Here is a 19,975-nt window from a genome sequence, read left to right as displayed (position 1 = left end):
TAAAAGTTTAAGGTTTCCCAGATTCAAAATATGTCTTGTTAATACTATGGCTAGCAAGGGTTGACTTTACTTTACTGACATATTACTACCACTGAGTTCAGGAAAACTAGAGTTCTATCATAGTTGTGTGGAATGTGAATTTAATTCTAACTTTAAATTAATAAAACAACAAAAAACTAATTTTAATCATATAACAATCAATTATTACAGTGCTAATCTAATGTTGATTAAATAATCTATATTCAAATACCAGTATCCTCTCCAACTACCAGAAAAACAATTCAACTACTTGAGGCCTAAACAGATTAACAGAATCATATATAGCCTATACTGTAGCATCAAAAATATTTTAAGTATTGCGACCATTGCAACTGTCTGCTACTCTTTAACCACTTGAAAACACCCATAATCAACAAGCGCAGATAGCTCAGGAGGTAAGGTAAGAGGCTCACAAGGCGAAGGTACCAGGTTCGAAACCCGTCTGGGCCAAAAACTTTTTTCTCGTTTTTTTCTTCAAAATTTGTGTTTATTAACTATTTAATCAATTTACTAAACTTATAATTAAGCTTTTCATACTAAATCTATATTATTTTGTGTTTTTTATGTTCAGGCCCAGACCACACTTTATCCCAGGGACATCCCATAGTAGTCCCATATGTCCTGAGGACTACCCTGGGATGACCTCGGATGTCCCACGGATATGTGTGTGAGCTTATCCGTAGGACATCCCCGGGCGGGGACATTAGGCATTCCTGTGGATATCCTGTGATATCCCAAGTTGACCATAGGACCACTATGGGATATCTTGCATATCCTGTCGCAATATCCGTGGGATGTCCTGAGGAGAAAGTGTGCTGTCTGGGATGTTTTTTATGAACCTCCAAGCCAGTTGTTTTGCTTAGATGAAATAGATTAATAGATCTAGACATTTTTTTTCAATAGCCTAAGCTCGTGAGTGTACCAATGACCAGCAGAACTATTAGTATGTAGTGAACTTTGTTTTTTTGTTTTTTTTTTAATCACAATTTTATTTACAATCTGTTCATTTTTTGAACATTCAGCAAATACAATAACAATTATTAATAAAACGTTAGTTAGTCTATGTCCATTGGCAGATCTAACTTAAAAATATTTCAATGAAAAAATAAATAAGTAAATAAACAGGAGAAAATTAAATTGTTCAAACAAAACGTGAGCTTAGGTCCAGGACATGAATCCTTTTCAGCCTGTATATACAGGTACTGTTGTCCAAAAGGTTTAGAGCCAGGTGATTGGGGTGATTTTCAAGCTTCTTTAGATATTTTGTACTAAATTTGGTTATTTCCTCTTCAACAGTCGGAATTCCACTGTCTTTGTGAAGGATATTGTTATTAACATACCACGCGGGGCTTGCACGGATGAACCTTAAAACTTTTGACTGAAATCGTTGGATGATGTTTATGTTCGACATACTAGATGTTCCCCACAGTTGGATTCCATAAGTCCAAATTGGCCTCAGGATTATTTTGTACCGTATAGTAATAATTTATTTGCAATGGTCAATTTTGATTTACTATTTAGGAGCCAGGAAAGATTTTTTAATTTTAAATTTAGGTACATTCTTTTGTTCCAGATGTGGTTTTTCCATGTTAATCTTTTTTTAGTCAATCGTCATGCCGAGATATTTCACTTCATGGGATTGAGGAATTTGGACATTATTTAAGGTTACAGGAGGACAAGTACCTAATCTGGTAGTGAAGGTCACATGAGTAGATTTGCTCTCATTCACTTTTATTTTCCATGTTTGCAACCATTCTTCTAAGTCATCTAGCGAATTTTGAAGATTAAGTGAAGCTACCACTGGAGCCTAAAGCTCGTGAGTGTACCAATGACCAGCAGAACTATTAGTATGTAGTGAACTTTTAACCATTTTAAATGGAAAACAGCAATTTATATACATTAAAAATACATTAATAAAAAGACAAATTTTAACATCACTAAAGTTGACCTACAATAGGTCTTTTCGTCGAGACCTTTTTAACGATACGGAAACGGCATGTGAATGAGGTTGTGCTAATAGCATATTATAGTGCGGGCACCGGAATCACTATAGAATCATCTGTAACTTTTTTGTATAGAAAAAGATGGGTATAACAATGTTATATAGCAGGTTTTGCTATAAAGTATAAGCCCGCTTAACTTACAAACATAACACAATAGCCATCAGCGGCACGAAATCCCCTCGAGAAGTTCAACCTCCAGATAATAATATACATCTCTTAATATACATTACTCAAATTAATATAACACCTTAAATATATAATATAGGTGTATAACACCTTTAATGTTTACTGGCTTGACCAAGGCGGCCGTGGCTTGACACGCTATGCTCACCGAGTTTAATCAGCTGTTTTGTTTGAGTCAGCACTTTGTTTTCTTTTTCTCTGTTGCTGACTGCGACGGACGACTCAGTCTCAGTCATCAGTCATCATCATAAACAATATAGGTGGCTGTGGGTTGGTAACCGTGACAAAATAAAGTAAATTTTTGTCCAAAGTTTTGATGATTTGTTTATTATTTTATTAAAAATGCAGTAGGCACGATTATTTTTGTGTGGGAAGTTCAAGTAATCAGTATTTGTGTGTTTAGGTTTCCACGGTAAGTAGATATGGCATGAAATTATGTCAGTTTTTTAGTTACTTCATGGTCATGATGTAATGGCCTGTTAACCCTAGAGGGAATGTTATAATTTTATTCAAATTAACTTGATCTGTCTGTTTTGTGTGCGAAATACAATTTATAACGCAATAATTTTAGATCCATCAACCGACTGATTCAACCATTTTGGCTAGGCCTAAGTTAACAGTGCATGATTGTGAATACTGTACTCACAGACTTAGGCCTAGGCCTAGCCTTAAAAATCATAAGTTACTGTATTTCTTCTTGAAAACAATGATCAAAGGCATAACCCAACCTATAGTTAGGCTTTTGTTGACACAGTGACGCTAACAATAAGTTATTGTGTGAATATTTGTACTGTGTTACAAGCTTAGGCCTACCAGTCCTGTCAACTAATATCTTATTAGGCTTAGGGTAATGAAATATACAATTGTTTCAGGCCTAGGTTCTTGAGCAGTTACCGGCAATGTATTGTAGTTCGTAAGAACACCTAGCTTATTAACAACCTGATGTGTCAAAGTTGTAGTAACTTAACTTAGTAGGCCTACATGCAGATAGTAGGCCCAGGCCTACGTTATTTTTATCTAAATAATGTTAAGAAGTTTTTTTTTTACAAATAACAACACTAAGTTGGACCAAATTTATAGAAGTTGTTAGGTTAAAAGATATCATGTTAGGTCCCCTTACTAATCCACTCTAGGAGCTAGCCGAGGGACTATAGCCCTGGCCAGCAATAAGTTAATAATGCAAATTTAAATGAGGTGGCAGAAAATTACGGTACAAACTTTTAATGGTCCATGCTAATACATGTTAGCCTAACATAGAAAAGTAAAAAACACACTCCCTTAGGCCTAACTTAGTAGATTTCTCATCCTTGTGGATCAGCTGAAGACAATTTTATTGTTAGTTCCATCCGGTGCACTGTGAGGTGTTTATGTCGGGTAGGGGCACCTATCCTAAACTTAATTACCTCCGATTTGCTCGGACAGCTCGAGTAGTCCAGGGTTCTCGCTAACAGTCTCCGTCGCTTGCTAACCGCTTCTTGATCTTCGTAGATGGTACCTTCGTCGTCCTACACGCACGAGTATACCTACTATGTTTGTATGTCAGCACAACGACGCACTGACTAGGAATATATCGGTACTAAATACGATGCTTCTATGTGAACTAAAATACGTGACCAGCTTCTAGGCCTAACAAAAGGTAGCGCTTCTCAAATAAAAACTAAAAATAATATTCTCGTATTGAAATAAAATGTCGTCACACGCAATAACAAAATAACGAAATGAAATACTTTTGAATAAAATAAAATAAACGTTGTAGGCTACTGTGGCACTGCACTCGCAGTGCCGGCCTGAGAAATGCAATGTACGATAATCTCTTACAACTAAGGCGATCGTAACGAAAATTAACTTTTACTCGCCAAAGTAAAACGGGGAAATAATACTAATAATGTAAGGATACAATGCAGTACTTACGCCTGTCAATACTTATTTCGCTTAATATTATCGCCTTTATTTTCGCGCTTGTTGCGTATCGCATCCACAACTTATTCTCGCCGCAGGTCCGCTATATATCTCAGGAGGGGGTGTTTGGCAAACAAGCACTCGCCATCAACTGTCTCAAGAAATGTCCACTGTCCACCGGTCTCAGCGCCTATCCCCCACTACCGCTACGTTAGCGCTCCGAGGTCGCGGCGGCCAAGTCACGAACTAGGAGACTTGACTTGCAATGGACATGTTTGTCATTGTTGTCGAGCGCGCTCGAGCCTTTGCGGCCTTAAAATAATTAAAACTAACTCGACTTTGGAAGTAGCCTTTCCTGGGGGTGAAATCGGGTAAGTACCCGTAAGCTCACGGGGACACTCTAGGGGAGCGTAACTTTCCGCAGTGTGAGGGCAACGGCTGGGCGCACTCCATCAGCCAATCCCTGTCTCTGAGACCGGAAGGTATGGTTATCTAGAGTGTGGGGAGTTCTCCCTGGAACTTCAATTGAGCAAAGGGTGTCGCCACCTTTGGTGGATAGGTTCATCCGGGTGGGACCCACTTCTATTCCTGCCTCCTTTTGGGAAACCCTGATGGCCTGGCAGTGATGTTGGGCTGGACGGGCAAACAAAGTAGATCGGGTGCTGGGTTCAAGCCCGCTAGGGGTGTTCAGGGATCTATCGCCTTGGTCACCTCTGGTTTCCCAGCAACTGGGTAAGGCCTCGTTCGGGTAGTGGTGTAAATAGGTGGTTGGGGTTCCCCCCATCAGCTTGCTGGTGGTCCCCTTCTTCCTGGCTTTGATGGCGGGCTCTGCCTGTCAGGGATTGGATAGGTTCCGAGTGGTGCTTGCACTAAATGCGTCAGGGCATTCCATTATGGTCCTTCCGGGTTTTCTACCTGGGGGAACCCAGGTGGAGTGACGCTTAAACAAGTAGCCGGTATCCTTGGTTAGGATTGAGGGGAAACCCTCTCTCCGAAGGGTTGCTTCGGCAGCCGGTGAGCCTGATGACCTTAAGTCATCCTCCCATGATGTGCCAAAGGTTGGTGCATTAGCTTCGGCCTACATCATGGGGCCCGGGTATGTTTAATTATAGGTACCGGGCTTGCAGTCAGGGAGCTTCATGCTCTCATGACAAAACAAAATGGGAAAAAATGGAAAAAAAATAAAACTAACCCCCCTAATAAAATTTGACCATTACAGCACTGTAGAGGACATGTTTACAATTTTTTTCTTGTTGTTTTTCAATAATTTATTTACCTATTTTGCCTGAAGGTCTTGTAGGTGATCTAATACTCGATGCGCATTTCGCCGCTCAGTGCGGCATCTTCATAGAGTATCTTCTTACACTACTGTAACTATGTACATATTTACACTAACTTATATCTTCCATTCACTATCCGGTCATATTCACGGTCGCGACGGCGAAACGAGCGGCGGGGTAGCCTACATTTTGTTCCGCACTGTTGACGTGATAAACTTGTACTGGGTCTGGGTGGTTAGGCAGTGACAGGGTTATGATCGATCATGGGATGTTAGGCATTGTTTGTAAGGGATGGTCGCTTTCTCTTTTGCGCTGTTGCCATTTTTTTACGGTGTTGCCAGATCGTTGGGTTTTTATTGTACTGTACCGGCTCACTCCTTGCTCTGCTGTAAACGATCCACGCACGGGCGCTTAGTCTATGTGGACGGGCAAATGCAAGGTTAAAAGAGGCCGCCAACCTCTAAAAAAAAAAGGTTAACCAAAATTTTGGAATTATGGTAGTCCTTTTTCTTGTTTAGGAGGGTGTCAGGGTTAGTGTTAATTTGCTTATAAATTTTGTAGGCCTAACTTTCTTTGACTATTGCAGTAGGTTTGGAGTTGGTTCTGTGGAGGGTCGGTAATGATTCAGGATACGTAATTTTGTGGCCCTGATTTTCTTTCAAGTGTTTAGCTACTATTGAGCTGGGGTTGGCATGATGTTGAGTGTTGTGTTCTTTGAATCTTTTGCTGAAAGATCTCTTTGTGTAGTCGATATATTGTTTATTGCAGGGGGGCGCACATGTAATTTTATAGACTCAGCATCAGGAGGGTCGTTCATTAGATAACCCAAATATTCAAGACACTCAGCAAAATAAGATGATAGAACATCATAAACATCCACCTACCTAGGGCCTAAGGAATTTATGTAAATGAAGGTCTCCAGTAGGCTTCGCTCGCAGCCAAATAAGCTGGTGAAAAATTAAAGTTGGCACCCAACTTCTATTGAAGTCTGTTGTATAGGAATGGGTATATGTGGCTAACTAAAAAAAATGTGCACATGTTTCATGCTATCAAGAAGCTCTACAAAAAAAGGAGGCTGGTAGCAGGCCTCAAAGGCGGCTTCAGACATGCGCCATTCGCCAAGCATAAAGTATTTGACGTTCGGCAATCCAGTTGTCTTGCTATTCGCCAATTAACGAGTAGACGTCTACACACGTGTTGTTTTCCGAGCAACTGTTCATTTCGGGAATAGCAAATATTCGTTCACTTTGATGTGTGCAAAAATACCGACAATGAAAGGGACAACACGACCTTGAATGTTTGCTGCTTGCCAAATAGACAAACACCTATTCACACTTGCTACTCGGTGCGTGGTGAAAGGTGCATGTCTGGAGCCGGCTTTGGTTTCCATCGAGATAGAGGTAGGCCTAGGCCTATAAAGTTGAGGAAATTTTGCTTGTGGATTGAGATGTATAAGTCTAACAGGTACTAACCATTGCCCTTGCTAGTTCTAAAGATATCTCATATCAGTTTGACAATCTCTTGTTTAGCCACACAGCAATCCACCACATGCTAAATTCCCTAATTCGTTCACTGCCTCAAGCAAAACTGATTTAACAACTGCAGCTGGCCTACACCATGCAGAATATTAATTTACTGTAGCCTAAAAATTTATACTGTATATGAAAATTTACTACATCAAGATTCACAGACCATCTAGGTTATGTTTGACCTTGAAACCTTCTTACTGCTAGATAACAGTAAAATTTAAAAAAATGTAGGTCAAATAAATTTTTGTTTTTAATAGGAAATGATAGATGATTATCAATTTTTATCTCAAAGTACTAAGGTCTAGATTAAAAGCAAACTTAGATATAGCTTGAAAAAACTATTAAAAATCAATACATTATTCATAATGAAATCCTTAACTGAGAAATTAAATATACAAAACCACATTCACCTCTCCTAATCCATGAAATGTGCACAAGATCTACATGCCCAAGTTGAAGTCTATAATATAGAAGCACCTTTATAAGAGGTCAGTGTATAGTCCGGAGGAACTAAACAATCCTCTCCTCTCCACTATTTTCCTCTCAATATCCCCCCCAAGTGTTTTAACAAATGATGTCATATATACTAAGTTTTAAATAACTAAAATGTTTTTGTGTAAATTAATTGACAGGATCAATTAACTGTGTTGCAATTAACGTTCAATGATGTGTGCAATTTAACTACTCATCTCATGTTAACCAATATTAAAAAATGTGTACTGAATGTAGTAACTTAAGCCATGTAATCGTAGGACAGGCAGTAGAGGCTGAAAGGAAATTCCACTTATGTAGAGTTAGGGCAGGGTGACAATGACCCTGGATTAGATAATGATATCAGAGATAAGGTCCATTCTTCCACAGGCAACAAATAAATAGTTGTCTGGACTAGTTACAAAAGGTCCCTAACCTTCAAAAATACAAAAATCAATCACATCAGTTAACTCATTTGTCTTTCTGGACAGAAAGCTATTTGTATAATCAACAACAGTAACAAAAGCTACAAAGATCATTACACTTCATTCTACCCTCATCCTTCACTTATATTAAGGGTTAAAATTTGCACCTAGGTAGCATCCGCATCTCAATTGGTAATAGTAATAATAATCACATTCAATTTCTTGTAGTAGCTCTGTTTAGGAGTTTTGTACAAGCCTGCAGATCCCTTTCCATTCAAATCTGAGACTTTTATTACAACCTGCTTCACTATATTTTTCTGCTTCTTATTTAAGTAATTTCAGTATTTTCTATCACCATAGCTTTTTCTCTAGGTATATTTTTTTCCACAAACTGGTATCACATCAGCGACGTGGTCGTCAGGTTAAACTTGTCTGGCTTGGCTATTCATTTTATACATTGACTTCATTTCCTCTTCAGGGATGCATATGGCCTAGAAATTTCATACACATTGTAGCAGGCCGCTTGACTTAAATATGTTTTTAACAGGTTCTTGAATTTAATTTTACACTACTCTATACTTTGAGATAGAGAGTTACGTGGCGCTATACAACTGCTCTCATCAAGTAGGGAGAAGCAATGCTCATTTTTGGTTGAATACCGTACTTAAATAGTGATGATGTATCTGATGGGTTGAAACTAATGTATCTTGCCAAAACGTACACATTAATAAACTTAAATCTAGCTTTTAACATTTATTTAATTATTCAGATTTACATTAATATTAACAGTTACTAAGCTTTTAGTAAGTATGTAAAGCCGTACCTCAAAACTGTATTGTTCATTTTGTAGAGTCTCATTTTGCGATGCAAATAATTTTATTTTGGTGTTCATGAAATGAATAATTGTTTTTTTGATTAGAATATTATCTGATGTAAGTCTACAGAAGTAAATTTAGGATTATAACTCAAGTTTCAAAGTATTTTGTTATGAAAATATGGTAGCAACTTCCCCTTTGAATTAACCTTTAAATGCCAAGGGTTGACCTTTCCTAATTAATTTTAGCAGTGCTCCTTTGTAGCTTGAGTAAAGTACTTGGCTTTGGCTTATATTATTGTTGTATCAAACTTATTGGTGTACAAATTACTTAGTCCTACAGAGTACCCTATATTAGTATTTTATGTATATTATATAATAACACTTTGATTATAATTTTTTAGTTGGCTAATCTTCTACAAATTGTGTTTATATAGACGAGTAAGATATTGTAAAAGCTTAACCAAATTCATTGTTTTTATGGGTATTTATTTCAAATCTAGACAATTTTTCTTTTATTACCTTTTCACATCTGAGGGGTGATTCCACACTTTAAAGGGATATGAATGTTTCAGATGATGATACAAAGATCCAGTGTCTAGAGGAGGCAGCAAGATGAAGAAACAATTTTTCCGAGTCAAGCAGCTTGCTGACCAAACCTTCTCCAGGTGAGATATTTTAAGTAACCAACTTAACAAAAATACAAACTTAATACACCATAGCTTTAATCAAGATGGGGTCACAAATTTTGACTCATAAATAAAGTCAGTTTTCAAAATGTCCTATGGTAAATTGTACAGGTTGTAATTCTCCTGGTATGTGTGTAGGCCTACAGTTTTAAATGTTTATAATTTTTTCTAGTAGGTTGTTGGCATTCATTATTTAGGTTTAGTAATAGAAGGTAGGGCCTATACTCACACCTGTGATGCCAGCCAGCATTATGAGTCACAATTGGCAGATTATTACAATTCTTATTAAAATATATAACTAGGCCAGCTATTTTTTTACAATTTCAAATATAATGATTTCAGATCTTGTGTCTTTTGCATAACGATATGCTATGATAGCTCCCGCTGGCTCTACTCTTGGAAAATGTTACATTTTTTGGTGTAGTAACCAATTATTTTTACCTTTCTACTAAAACAGCTCAATTCCACACAGTTGATCTTTAACACGTTTGCTGCGGCACGTCAAATGGCGGGCGTATCCCCAGTGCGGCGCAGCCCTCAGCGTCGAACAAACCCGATTGCCGCGTGTGATTGGCTTTCCAATTTCGGTCTGACGAATAGCAAAGAACGTGCAGGGATGTCCTGCTTTACAACGAGAGTTGACGTAGTTTGCTAAACACCCACAGATAGCAGCACTGCTTGGAACGTAGCCGGTCCCATTGGAATTGTATTGCCAAATTGAGGGAAAAAGACGGGACAAAAAGTTGATTTTTAAGCTTGCCAGACAGGGATTTTACGGGGAAATTTACTACCAACCTACACCACAACAATATGTGAGTCACATACTACACGCTAACGTAGTATAGGTCCGCTTTCGAACGACGCTAAAGCAAAAACGAAGATATACAAAAGGCATTGCCGAGCGTTCCCGATCGGGTACGGACGACCGTACGGGGGCCGAGCACCGTACCCGATCGGGAACGGCCGCACTCAACGTGTTAAAAAAACTTCAATTGACATTCTTTTAAATTGTATGATTTTGCCTGTCCTGAATATTACTTTTCCTGTTCCAAACAATACTTAAACCTGTTCAAAACTAACTTGTTCCTTACCCAAACAAACAAAGTTCCTTTTTAGCTCAACAAGAGCACTAAATGTGTAGGTTATGTATTCTAGTTTATTAGCCTATGAGAAATATTATTGAAACAGCTGACATTTAAATATAGTAGTACTCCAATTATCCAAACACCAACTATTCAAATCACTTTATAGAAAGAATTAAAAAAATCTTAAAACCACAATTATAAGAATCTTGTTTTAATAATAGCAGAGGCCAAGATCGCTACATTGTTTTTTGCGACTGCAGCAAAATCGGGCACATCTTCCGCGGTCTTGTAGAAATCATCGTCTCCCAAGGTCACAGAAAAATTGTCATCATTCTCAAAGATTGTGGGCAAATCCTGATTATCTTCCTCGTTCTTGTATCATCTTCTTCTCCCGCAGACATAGAAAATCATAATCATCCTCTACAAATGCGGCAAAAAATTGTCCTGCCTATTTTGCCCTATTTCCTGTAAAATACTCTGAATTTCAGTTAAGATCCAATCAAACAAATTTTCGATTATCCGAAAATGTTATGGTCCCAATTGATTCGGACAATTGGAGTTCTGTAAATTGTAAAACTATGTTATGATAGCCTTATTTTAATTGAATACTACACTATGAAATAATATTTTACTATATAATGGCAAGAAGCTTCATAAGATCATCCTTACCATGATGAAGTATCATACTTGAATAGTACTCACAAGTCTCAACACACTCACAGTAGTCTCAAAAGAAAAGTGATCCCATTTTGGAGTTTGATAGTTGTTTCCTCTCTTGACTTTGACTCATCCTAAACAACCTTTATCTGGTCACAAAATGGTTTTTGTTTTTGAGATTAGTAGTAAATTATATTCAATAGGCCTATTTAACAATCCAAAGTAGAAAAAAATTTGTTTGTAAATGAGAAATTTTCAATTAATTCATCCTATCTGATTAAAACTATTCTCGTAGAGTTCAAGATGGTTTGCAGGAACCAATTAAACTGCCAAGCACTGGTCAATTAGGTTATTCTTGACTTTGATTTTTCTTGACTTCTGAATATTGATTTTTTACTGTTTACAATGTTGATGTAATTACTTATCTCATGTTATCTGTTACTCTGAATCACTATTTATCTTGTGCTTATCCAAGAACATGATTATGTGTTTGTTGGCATTGTTAAATCTACCACTAGTGTTTTTTTTTTTATTTGGTAGCCTAACCACTAACCAATAACAAGGTTGTATTGGAACAAGTTTGCGAACCAGCATGACTGGACAATGGCAATAGGGTCTTGTGTTGTAAAAATGAGGTTTTCCCATTTTTTGACCCTCAAACCATAAAATCTTGCAATATCCCTCTAAACTATTTTGTAAAGCTTAAAAAAACTCAAAGCGTTGTTGTGTAGTCAGCTGCTACGGAGGAATTTAAAAATGTTGAAGTTATTTTTTGCAAAATACACAAATAGTCTTTCATACTAAGCTATCTAAGTTTACTAAAAACGCACTTTATTAACTTCGCTGCATCAGCAAACCTATGTACTTGTTGGATCTAATGTTATATAAATATTTAATAAATCTGACATATTTAAGAAATTAGTACCAGAGGACTGAGCATTGCTCTAGGTGTTTGATTTGTTCAAGAGGTTAAAAAAATAAAACCTAAAAGCCTACAAATATTTTTAGTTTTGCTACGACTAAAGTTGTAAAGTTAGCCTAATTTGTTTTAGGTAGACATTCACTCGTTCCTAATTTACCTAACAAACCTTAAGCAACCTCCCTATTTATAGTAATGAGAAAATACTGAATTAAAGATGTTGTTGTTAAACTTTGTACAATTAAATCTACAGTTCTAATGAACCGATTTTAATAATTTATAGGTCATTGGAAAGCATAATTCGTGTAGATTTGGAAATAATTATGAAAGTTTGATTTTTAAGATTTACTAGGTGAAACCCGTCAAAGTCGACAGTTACTGTTGAGGTTGCAAGCAAGATCGTTGACTATAAATCGATGATAAATAACTCAATTTTTTTAACAATTTGGGTTGTTCGTGATTTAGCAGTGTGCTTTAGGTAGCCTAAGTTACGTCCGATCTTAATAATCAATAATTAAAATGGAAGCTGGTATTTCACTGAAGTTTCTTAAGTCAAAAGAACCTGTTTTTGTATAATCTTTTGGAGAACTGCAAATAGGATAACGTAATCTAAAACATATCTAAAACTTAAAGATATACCTAATCAAATTTAGGTTTTCTGATTGAGTGATGCAGTATCTTGAACATAACTGATTAAATTATCAATATCTCAAATGAAAACCTTTATTTCTAGAAGTATTTTAAGACCAAGACTTATAAAATAACTTAAATAAAAATAGAGTTACGTATCATTGATTGCAGATAAGTACTAAAACGATTATAATTAATTACAGTATTGTTGATTCATGTTTCAGCAGTGTGCTTTAGGTAGTCCGATCTTAATAATCAATAGCTCAAATATAATCTGTATTTCACTAAAGGTTTTTAGACCAAAACATATTGGGTAATGTAATTAGGACTCCTGGAATACATCTTTAATTGAAGTAAAAAATTGAAAAAGGTATATTTTTTGTCGAGTAATACAGATAAATTAATGATGATACTTGATGACAAATATGTGCTTGCATAGCTTTATTTTAAGACCAAAACTATAAAAATCGGTCGGGTAGAGCCAAACGAACTCGAAAAAAAAAAAAAAATTTAACTCCCATAAGAAATGTACAGGGAGGCAGTTTGTGCATAACTCGAAATAGACGTTAAAATGAATGCTTGATGGCAAATTTGTGGTGCGTCCATACCTTTAGTTTAAGGCCAAATTATGAAAATCAGTAGGGTAGAAGAGCTAACCCGACTTGGAAAAGAAAAACCAATAAATGTTATAGATGACAATAATTGGTTTACCATTATGCATAATCTAATCATACAAAACATGTGTTAACAATTAATTGAACAGCTTATTGATATATTGTCATTTAATTTATTTTTATTTCATTGAATGTTGTTAACAATTTGCATTTGTGTTTAAAGTGTGTTCCTTATGTTAAGTGTGTGATTCTAATGTTATGTGCTTAATCTGTACCATTAATATTAGTAAGTAAAAGTGGTGTATGGATTTCATAACCATTATTTTACTAGAGACCGTTGTATTTAACCACAACGGGCTCTGTTGCTAGTAGACTAAATAAAATAACCTGATAGTTTTATTGAATATTTTCATATCCACCCAGCTGTAGGTTCAAACAAATTATATTGCACAAAAAGAAACCCAAGATTATAATGACCGCTCAAAAAATACAGGGTAGTAAAAAAGTCCCTGGACAGTTAAATATTTAAAAAAAATAATGCAGATAGAGCTACAATACTTGGTACAAAGTTACAGGGCATAAAACTCTATTTTAACACATATTCAGTGATCCAATAACTCTTCAGGGGGGCGGCCCACAAGGAGTCGGAAGAAAATCTTAAATGGAAGCATAGGTCAATATGCACATCAAATTAAAGGTCTTTTTTAGTAGAACACAATGCCGCAAACCGCACTTCAAAAGGTTGATCCTGCGCAAAATGGCAGATGTTCAAAGATTTTCAAAATTAGCCAATTTCTTTAAATTAAAACACTTTTAAATCTTTAAACAACTGTCATTTTTTAACGGATGGTTCTTTTGAAGTGCGGTTTGCGGCATTGTATTCTACTAAAAAAGACCTTTAATTTGATGTGCATATTGACCTATGCTTCCATTTAAGATTTTCTTCCGACTCCTTGTGGGCCGTCGCCCTGAAGAGTTATTTGGATCACTGAATGTGAAGTTATGGGAATCATTTTAAAGGGAATTTTAAGCAAAGAAGAATGCCGCAAACCGCACTTCAAAAGAGCCATCCGTTAAAAAATGACAGTTGTTTAAAGATTTAAAATTGTTTTAATTTAAAGAAATTGGCTAATTTTGAAAATCTTTGAACATCTGCCATTTTGCGCAGGATCAACCTTTTGAAGTGCGGTTTGCGGCATTGTGTTCTACTAAAAAAGACCTTTAATTTGATGTGCATATTGACCTATGCTTCTATTTAAGATTTTCTTCCGACTCCTTGTGGGCCGTCCCCCTGAAGAGTTATTGGATCACTGAATATGTGTTAAAATAGAGTTTTATGCCCTGTAACTTTGTACCAAGTATTGTAGCTCTATCTGCATTATTTTTAAAAATATTTAACTGTCCAGGGACTTTTTTACCACCCTGTATATTAGAACATCTAGTATTTTACTATGTATATTTAAATAATCACACATAAATAATAACACATAAGTGAACCCTACGTATGTAGATTCATTTTTATCCAAATGCAGAATTTGTGTCAAAAACGCTGAATGCTTACAGCTGTTACGTTAAGCAAATGGTATTATACCAAAAACTAGTCTAAATTGTTAGCTCTGCTGCTACACTTAAAAAAAATTAAAACTTCTAGAAAACTGAAACCCTAAACTAAAATAATGGCTTCGACATTATCTAGTTCTCAAAATGATCTTTCTTTCAACTTAAAAATCATGAAAATCCGTCAAGTGGTTGATTCAGAATTGTGAAAACCCCTATCACGTTTTAATATATATGATCTGTAAACAAGGCTAGACCAATGGGTTGTGAATTGATTGTTATAATGTTATGGACAAAGCTGTGAATGTGTGATTTATACTCATTTTGCCATCCAAACCATCCAAAGAATATCAGATGTCAAAATGAACAAAATTCCCCTTCTTACCTTATTTCTTACTTTTGTCCTTCTATTGAGTTTAAGATAACTAGCTGTTACCCACGGGCTCCACCCCATTTTACTACATTAGTATTAATAAAACTATTGATTGGTTAAGTTAAGATGAAATAAACAAAGCAGAATACAAACAAATAATAACAGCTGAGGTATTTTTAACATTAGGTAAATGGAAAGTTCCCTTTGGAAAGCAATTACGACCTTATAGGGCAACTTATGAAATAATGGATAATTTTGCGCAAGGTTTCTCGTCATGACGAACATTTTAAGTATATGGTTTATGGGGGTGTGACTTGTAGTTTTCTCAAAAGTTCATTGGTACTTTTGGCTTTATATATAGATGTTCTTAACTCGTCTTATAGTGAATTCAATTCCCGTAATAATATACTATGTGTTTCCTTTAACTTTGGAGCTTGTTATGTTCTAATGGATCCAAACGAAAGAGTTCTCCAATCGTCAATAAACTACTTGTCTTTTTAATGAATGTTGTACAAAGGAAATGAGAGTGTGTGAAGGAGAAAAAACATGAGTCATTGCTCCAAGTTGTTTTGAGTTTCAGCTTCTAGAATTTCTAGAAATAAAGCACTCCATGTGGGTCTTTCTCCTCTGACAAACATGTATTACGTTTATTTAGGTCTATTAACAGATTTCCCTGTTCACCAAAAATTTTGCAGGTTTTTCCTACTTGCTAATTTAGTAACTCAATGTTTTAGAGCCGGGAAGACAGAAGTGTTATCAGATGACCTTCAGGCGGCTGATAAGAGGGTGGAGTTCATCCGAGTGGCGTGTCAGAACACGAGCAAGAAACTGAGTGGCTCCCTCCAGACCCAGGGACAGGATGCCACTGCCAAGGAGAAAAGACTGGTATGTGTTGCTGTCTGTGTTGTGCCTTTGTCATAAAAGTACAAATTGTTAAGCTAAAAGCAATCCATGACAAGTTTTCCCTAACAATGTAAGTAATACAGTAAACCCTTCAAATCATTCATGTGCCATGCCCTGCTCCGAATATGAATAAATATGTATAATCATTTAAACATGTTAAGTGCTGAAAACCTTTAAACAGGCGCTTACCAATGGCGGCGAGGCCTAAGCGAAGCACCGGCGCCCCACTGAATCAGCGAAGGCAATTGGCATTCAAATCTTTCAGTCTGACGAATCACAAAAGATCAGCAGTGATTGTGCTGCGTTACCCCGAGAATGGACGTAGTTCACTGAAACACCCAAAGGTAGCAGCACTAGCTGGATTCGTAGCCAGTATCTTTGTAATATTTCTCAAAGAGAGAAAATCCCCGAAACCGGGACAAAAGCATTGCCAGATGGGATTTTACGGGAATTTTTAGTACCAACCTACACCAAAATAAAGCTTTCATTCTAAACTACAGGCTGGCAACGAAATAACATGTCCCGGCAATGGCTGAGCTCATACTGAACTAATGTAGTGAGAGTGGCGTGACTAAATTTATAGATGTAGGCCGATAGGAGTGCTCGTGACACACTACATCAATAGATGTAGTCCGCACTCAATGTGTTAAACGAGGCTATAAAACTATGGTTGCAGAAGCCAAAATATTGTGTTTATAGCTCCCAAAAATCACCAATCTCCCATAAAACAATTAATATTCACCCCCATAAAAGTCGCTGATATGTCAAGTGGGTCCCGAATGTTTCTGAAAACCCATTCAATTTAATGTAGAGATTTTTGTTGAAAGTTTGAGCGTAAAAAGTGAGGCTAGGGGAATCTGGGAGTTGTGCTGCTGTGTCTTGAACTCAAACTCAAGCTACATGCCATTTCTCCTGTTTTGAATGTGGTTTTAAAATACTACCCAATTAGTTGCATTAACAAGACCTGTGAAGTTGTATCCTGCCTTGGCTGTCCTGGGGTGTTGCTGGTGGTACATTAAAATGGACCAGCCTTCGGCAAAAGTCTACCCCCTTGAGATTAAAAAACAATAAGTTAGGACGGGAAACAACGTCCTACAACAATAAATAGAACCTTTTTCCAAGCATTTGAGCCTTATTTAAAACTGTAAATGAAATATCTAAATAAATCATGACAAATAAATTATAAATTAATGTAAGGTGATTAATGAAAGAATAAAATTTGTACAGTTGATGAGTATTAACTATTTTGTTGCAGTTCCAGTATCCTGAAACATCCTTTTTGTGAATATATTCTGCATTCTGTGCCTTTAAAACTATTTTGATTTATATTTGTTTGAAATTAGCACATGTTTACTTAAAACGACGAATGACAATCATTGAAGTTGATCATAAACTGTTTTAAGTGGAACTGTGATAAATTGATGTTTTTCAGAAAAAGAATGCAGATTACCAGTTGGGGATTGCTATGCTAGAGAGTGGAAACTGCGAAGAGGATTGTTTGTTGAGGTAAAAAACGTTTGAATCTGTTTGGTTTATCTAACAGCAATATTTACTACGTGAAGTCCTACTGATGTACTGATAGTGAAAAGAACCACAAACACTGTCTAAGCTAGTTGAAATTAGTTTAGTTTTGATAATGAATTAAATAAGGTTATAATAATAAATCTATAATGTTGTAAATTTTTTTCAAAGAACATTCAATTTTTTATCAAATTGTTTTTAAAGTTACGTATTTTACCTAAAAGTACAAGCCCAACAAAAACCTCTTAAAAACAAGCAAGCTTAAACCATGTTAACCATTTTTATTACATTTGTTAACTCCTAGCAAGGTTTACAGTGTTTACACAAATACAACATAAGTATTGGTAAATAGATCATTTGTGTATTTTAGGACACCTATACTATTTTTTTAGTAATCTCTCAGAACTCCCTCGCATTTGACAAGTATTTGTCCGGTAGCCAGTTTGTTGGCTGATAAAAAAAATGCCTATTATATTAGCACACATCCTAGTACTGTACTTGAAAGACAAAATGTTATACTTTACACAATAATTGGAGTATTTCATTGCCAATGACAGAATTTTCAGCCATATTGTGACATATTGTGTTTTTAAAGAGATGACTAGACTTCTGAGGTTTAAAAAAAGGCAATATGTAAATAGTCTTACAGAAAAAGCACAAAACAAAAGTGATAAGAACCCTAGGAGTTTCTATAAGACAGTCAAACTATTTAGTGGGGGATATACACCCAATTAATTCTTATGAAGATAAGAAAAATGAAGACATTGTCACTGAGAAATACAAAGTGTTAGATGTCTGGAAAGGTTATTTTCAAGATTTATTAAATGGAGAAGAGGACACTGAGGGAGTAAACATAGATGAATGTTTAACCAAACCTTGAAGCACCGACTGTAGAAGAAGTACAGGAAACAACAAAGCCTCAGGGGAGAAGACGGGATAAGTGCTGAAATATTGAAAGCTGGAGGACTTGAGCTAGCGAAAAGGATACATAAAATAATATTACAAGTATGGAAGGAAGAAAATGTACCGGAAGATTGGAGAAATGCAATAATAATCCCATTCCACAAAAAGGTGATAAGTGGGACCCAAATAACTACCGAGGAATATCATTATTAAATACTTCCTATAAGGTAATTAATATCTTAGATACTCCAGAAGAGACTTGAGGAATACACAGAGGAAATAATTGAAGAACACCAAGCTGGTTTTCAAAGGGGCAGGTCCACAACAGATCAAATATTATAAATATACATTCTCAAGGAAAGCAATAGCTAAATATTGGGAGTTTGGTAAATCTTTTAAATAAGGAGACGTATGGAGAATTAAACATTATCAAGAACTAAGAGACCTGTTCAACGTGCCTCATATAATTGCAGAGGTTAAAAGAGGAGGCTTTGCTGGACGGGCCACATCATTACTGTAAATCAAATATGAAAAATTGATCCACTGGGGAGAAGACCACAAGGGAGACCAAAGAAACGCTGGACGGATGAAGTAAAGAAAAATATGGCCAGGATGGAAGTCAATGAAAATACCGCAAGAGACAGAACAACGTGGAGGCAGTGTGTTCGTGAGGCCAAGTACCACTTGGGGTACAAATGGCCATGGGAGTAAGAGTAAGTAATAATTGTGTTGCCAGCCCTTTGAAGTAGTTTCTTTGATAAATATTAGGTAAGATAAGTTAGATGGGTTTGGTTAGGTTGTTAGGTACTACTTGTGTATTGTTTTTTACATTCGTGATGGAAAATGTCCGCAATAAACCTTTGAACAACAGGTACTACTAGGTATTCAATCAGGTAGCAATGGCAACAAAATAATTATTTGGAGAAGTAGGCTTAGGCTACTTCAATATTTGGAATTATAATGTGTAAATTCCTAGATTGGCATCGGTTACACATTTGTGACTAAGTCTTCAATCCCAAAGTCAATACACTGATTGTTGGATCGCAGGACTGTGATATCGGAGTGTGGCAAGCTGGAGATGTGTCTGGCTAATGCGTGTGTGGACCATGAGGCCCGAGTAGAGACTGGTGTGTTAGCGACACTACAGACTGTGGTGGAGTCTGACATACCCACCATCATGAAGCACAAACGCCACCTCAACAAGCTCATACTAGACATGGACAGTGCTAGAACCAGGTGAGCAAGCAGTCCTCGAGCACAAGTAAATTACCTATGTTTTGAGGGAAATCAAAAACCTGTGTCAACAAAAAAGAAAACACTTTTGTATGAATATTCAAGATTGTCATCTTGCAGTATACAATAACTATCACATTGTCTCTATCTCACTCTTGAAAGGAATACAACAACGTATCTTTGTTCAGCTTAAATTGATTAAAGTACAGTAAATGATAGTTGACATCTAGTTGCTCATTATTTTGATT

At 36.3% G+C, this 19,975-nt stretch overlaps 1 protein-coding gene across 5 annotated transcripts in view; it reads left to right on the top strand.

The window, feature by feature from the left end:
• The first annotated feature begins 2,480 nt into the window (after nucleotides 1-2,480).
• LOC129000001 (rho GTPase-activating protein 44-like) overlaps nucleotides 2,481-19,975 on the top strand; it is a 39,192-nt gene continuing 21,697 nt past the window's right edge. For all 5 annotated transcript variants that reach the window (XM_054426838.1, XM_054426841.1, XM_054426839.1 and 2 more), the window contains exons 1-5: nucleotides 2,481-2,637; nucleotides 9,219-9,311; nucleotides 15,902-16,052; nucleotides 17,503-17,576; nucleotides 19,542-19,730. In XM_054426838.1, coding sequence (XP_054282813.1) covers nucleotides 9,259-9,311; nucleotides 15,902-16,052; nucleotides 17,503-17,576; nucleotides 19,542-19,730 — 467 coding nt within the window. In that variant the 5' untranslated portion in view covers nucleotides 2,481-2,637; nucleotides 9,219-9,258. The remainder of the gene's footprint in view (nucleotides 2,638-9,218; nucleotides 9,312-15,901; nucleotides 16,053-17,502; nucleotides 17,577-19,541; nucleotides 19,731-19,975) is intronic.

This window comes from Macrosteles quadrilineatus, unplaced genomic scaffold, assembly GCF_028750875.1.
Source record: "Macrosteles quadrilineatus isolate MER2022 unplaced genomic scaffold, UCM_ALF_1.0 Scaffold_8__2_contigs__length_117827958, whole genome shotgun sequence".
In the NCBI taxonomy this organism is placed as follows: domain Eukaryota; kingdom Metazoa; phylum Arthropoda; class Insecta; order Hemiptera; family Cicadellidae; genus Macrosteles; species Macrosteles quadrilineatus.
This window is presented reverse-complemented; position numbering and strand designations above follow the sequence as displayed.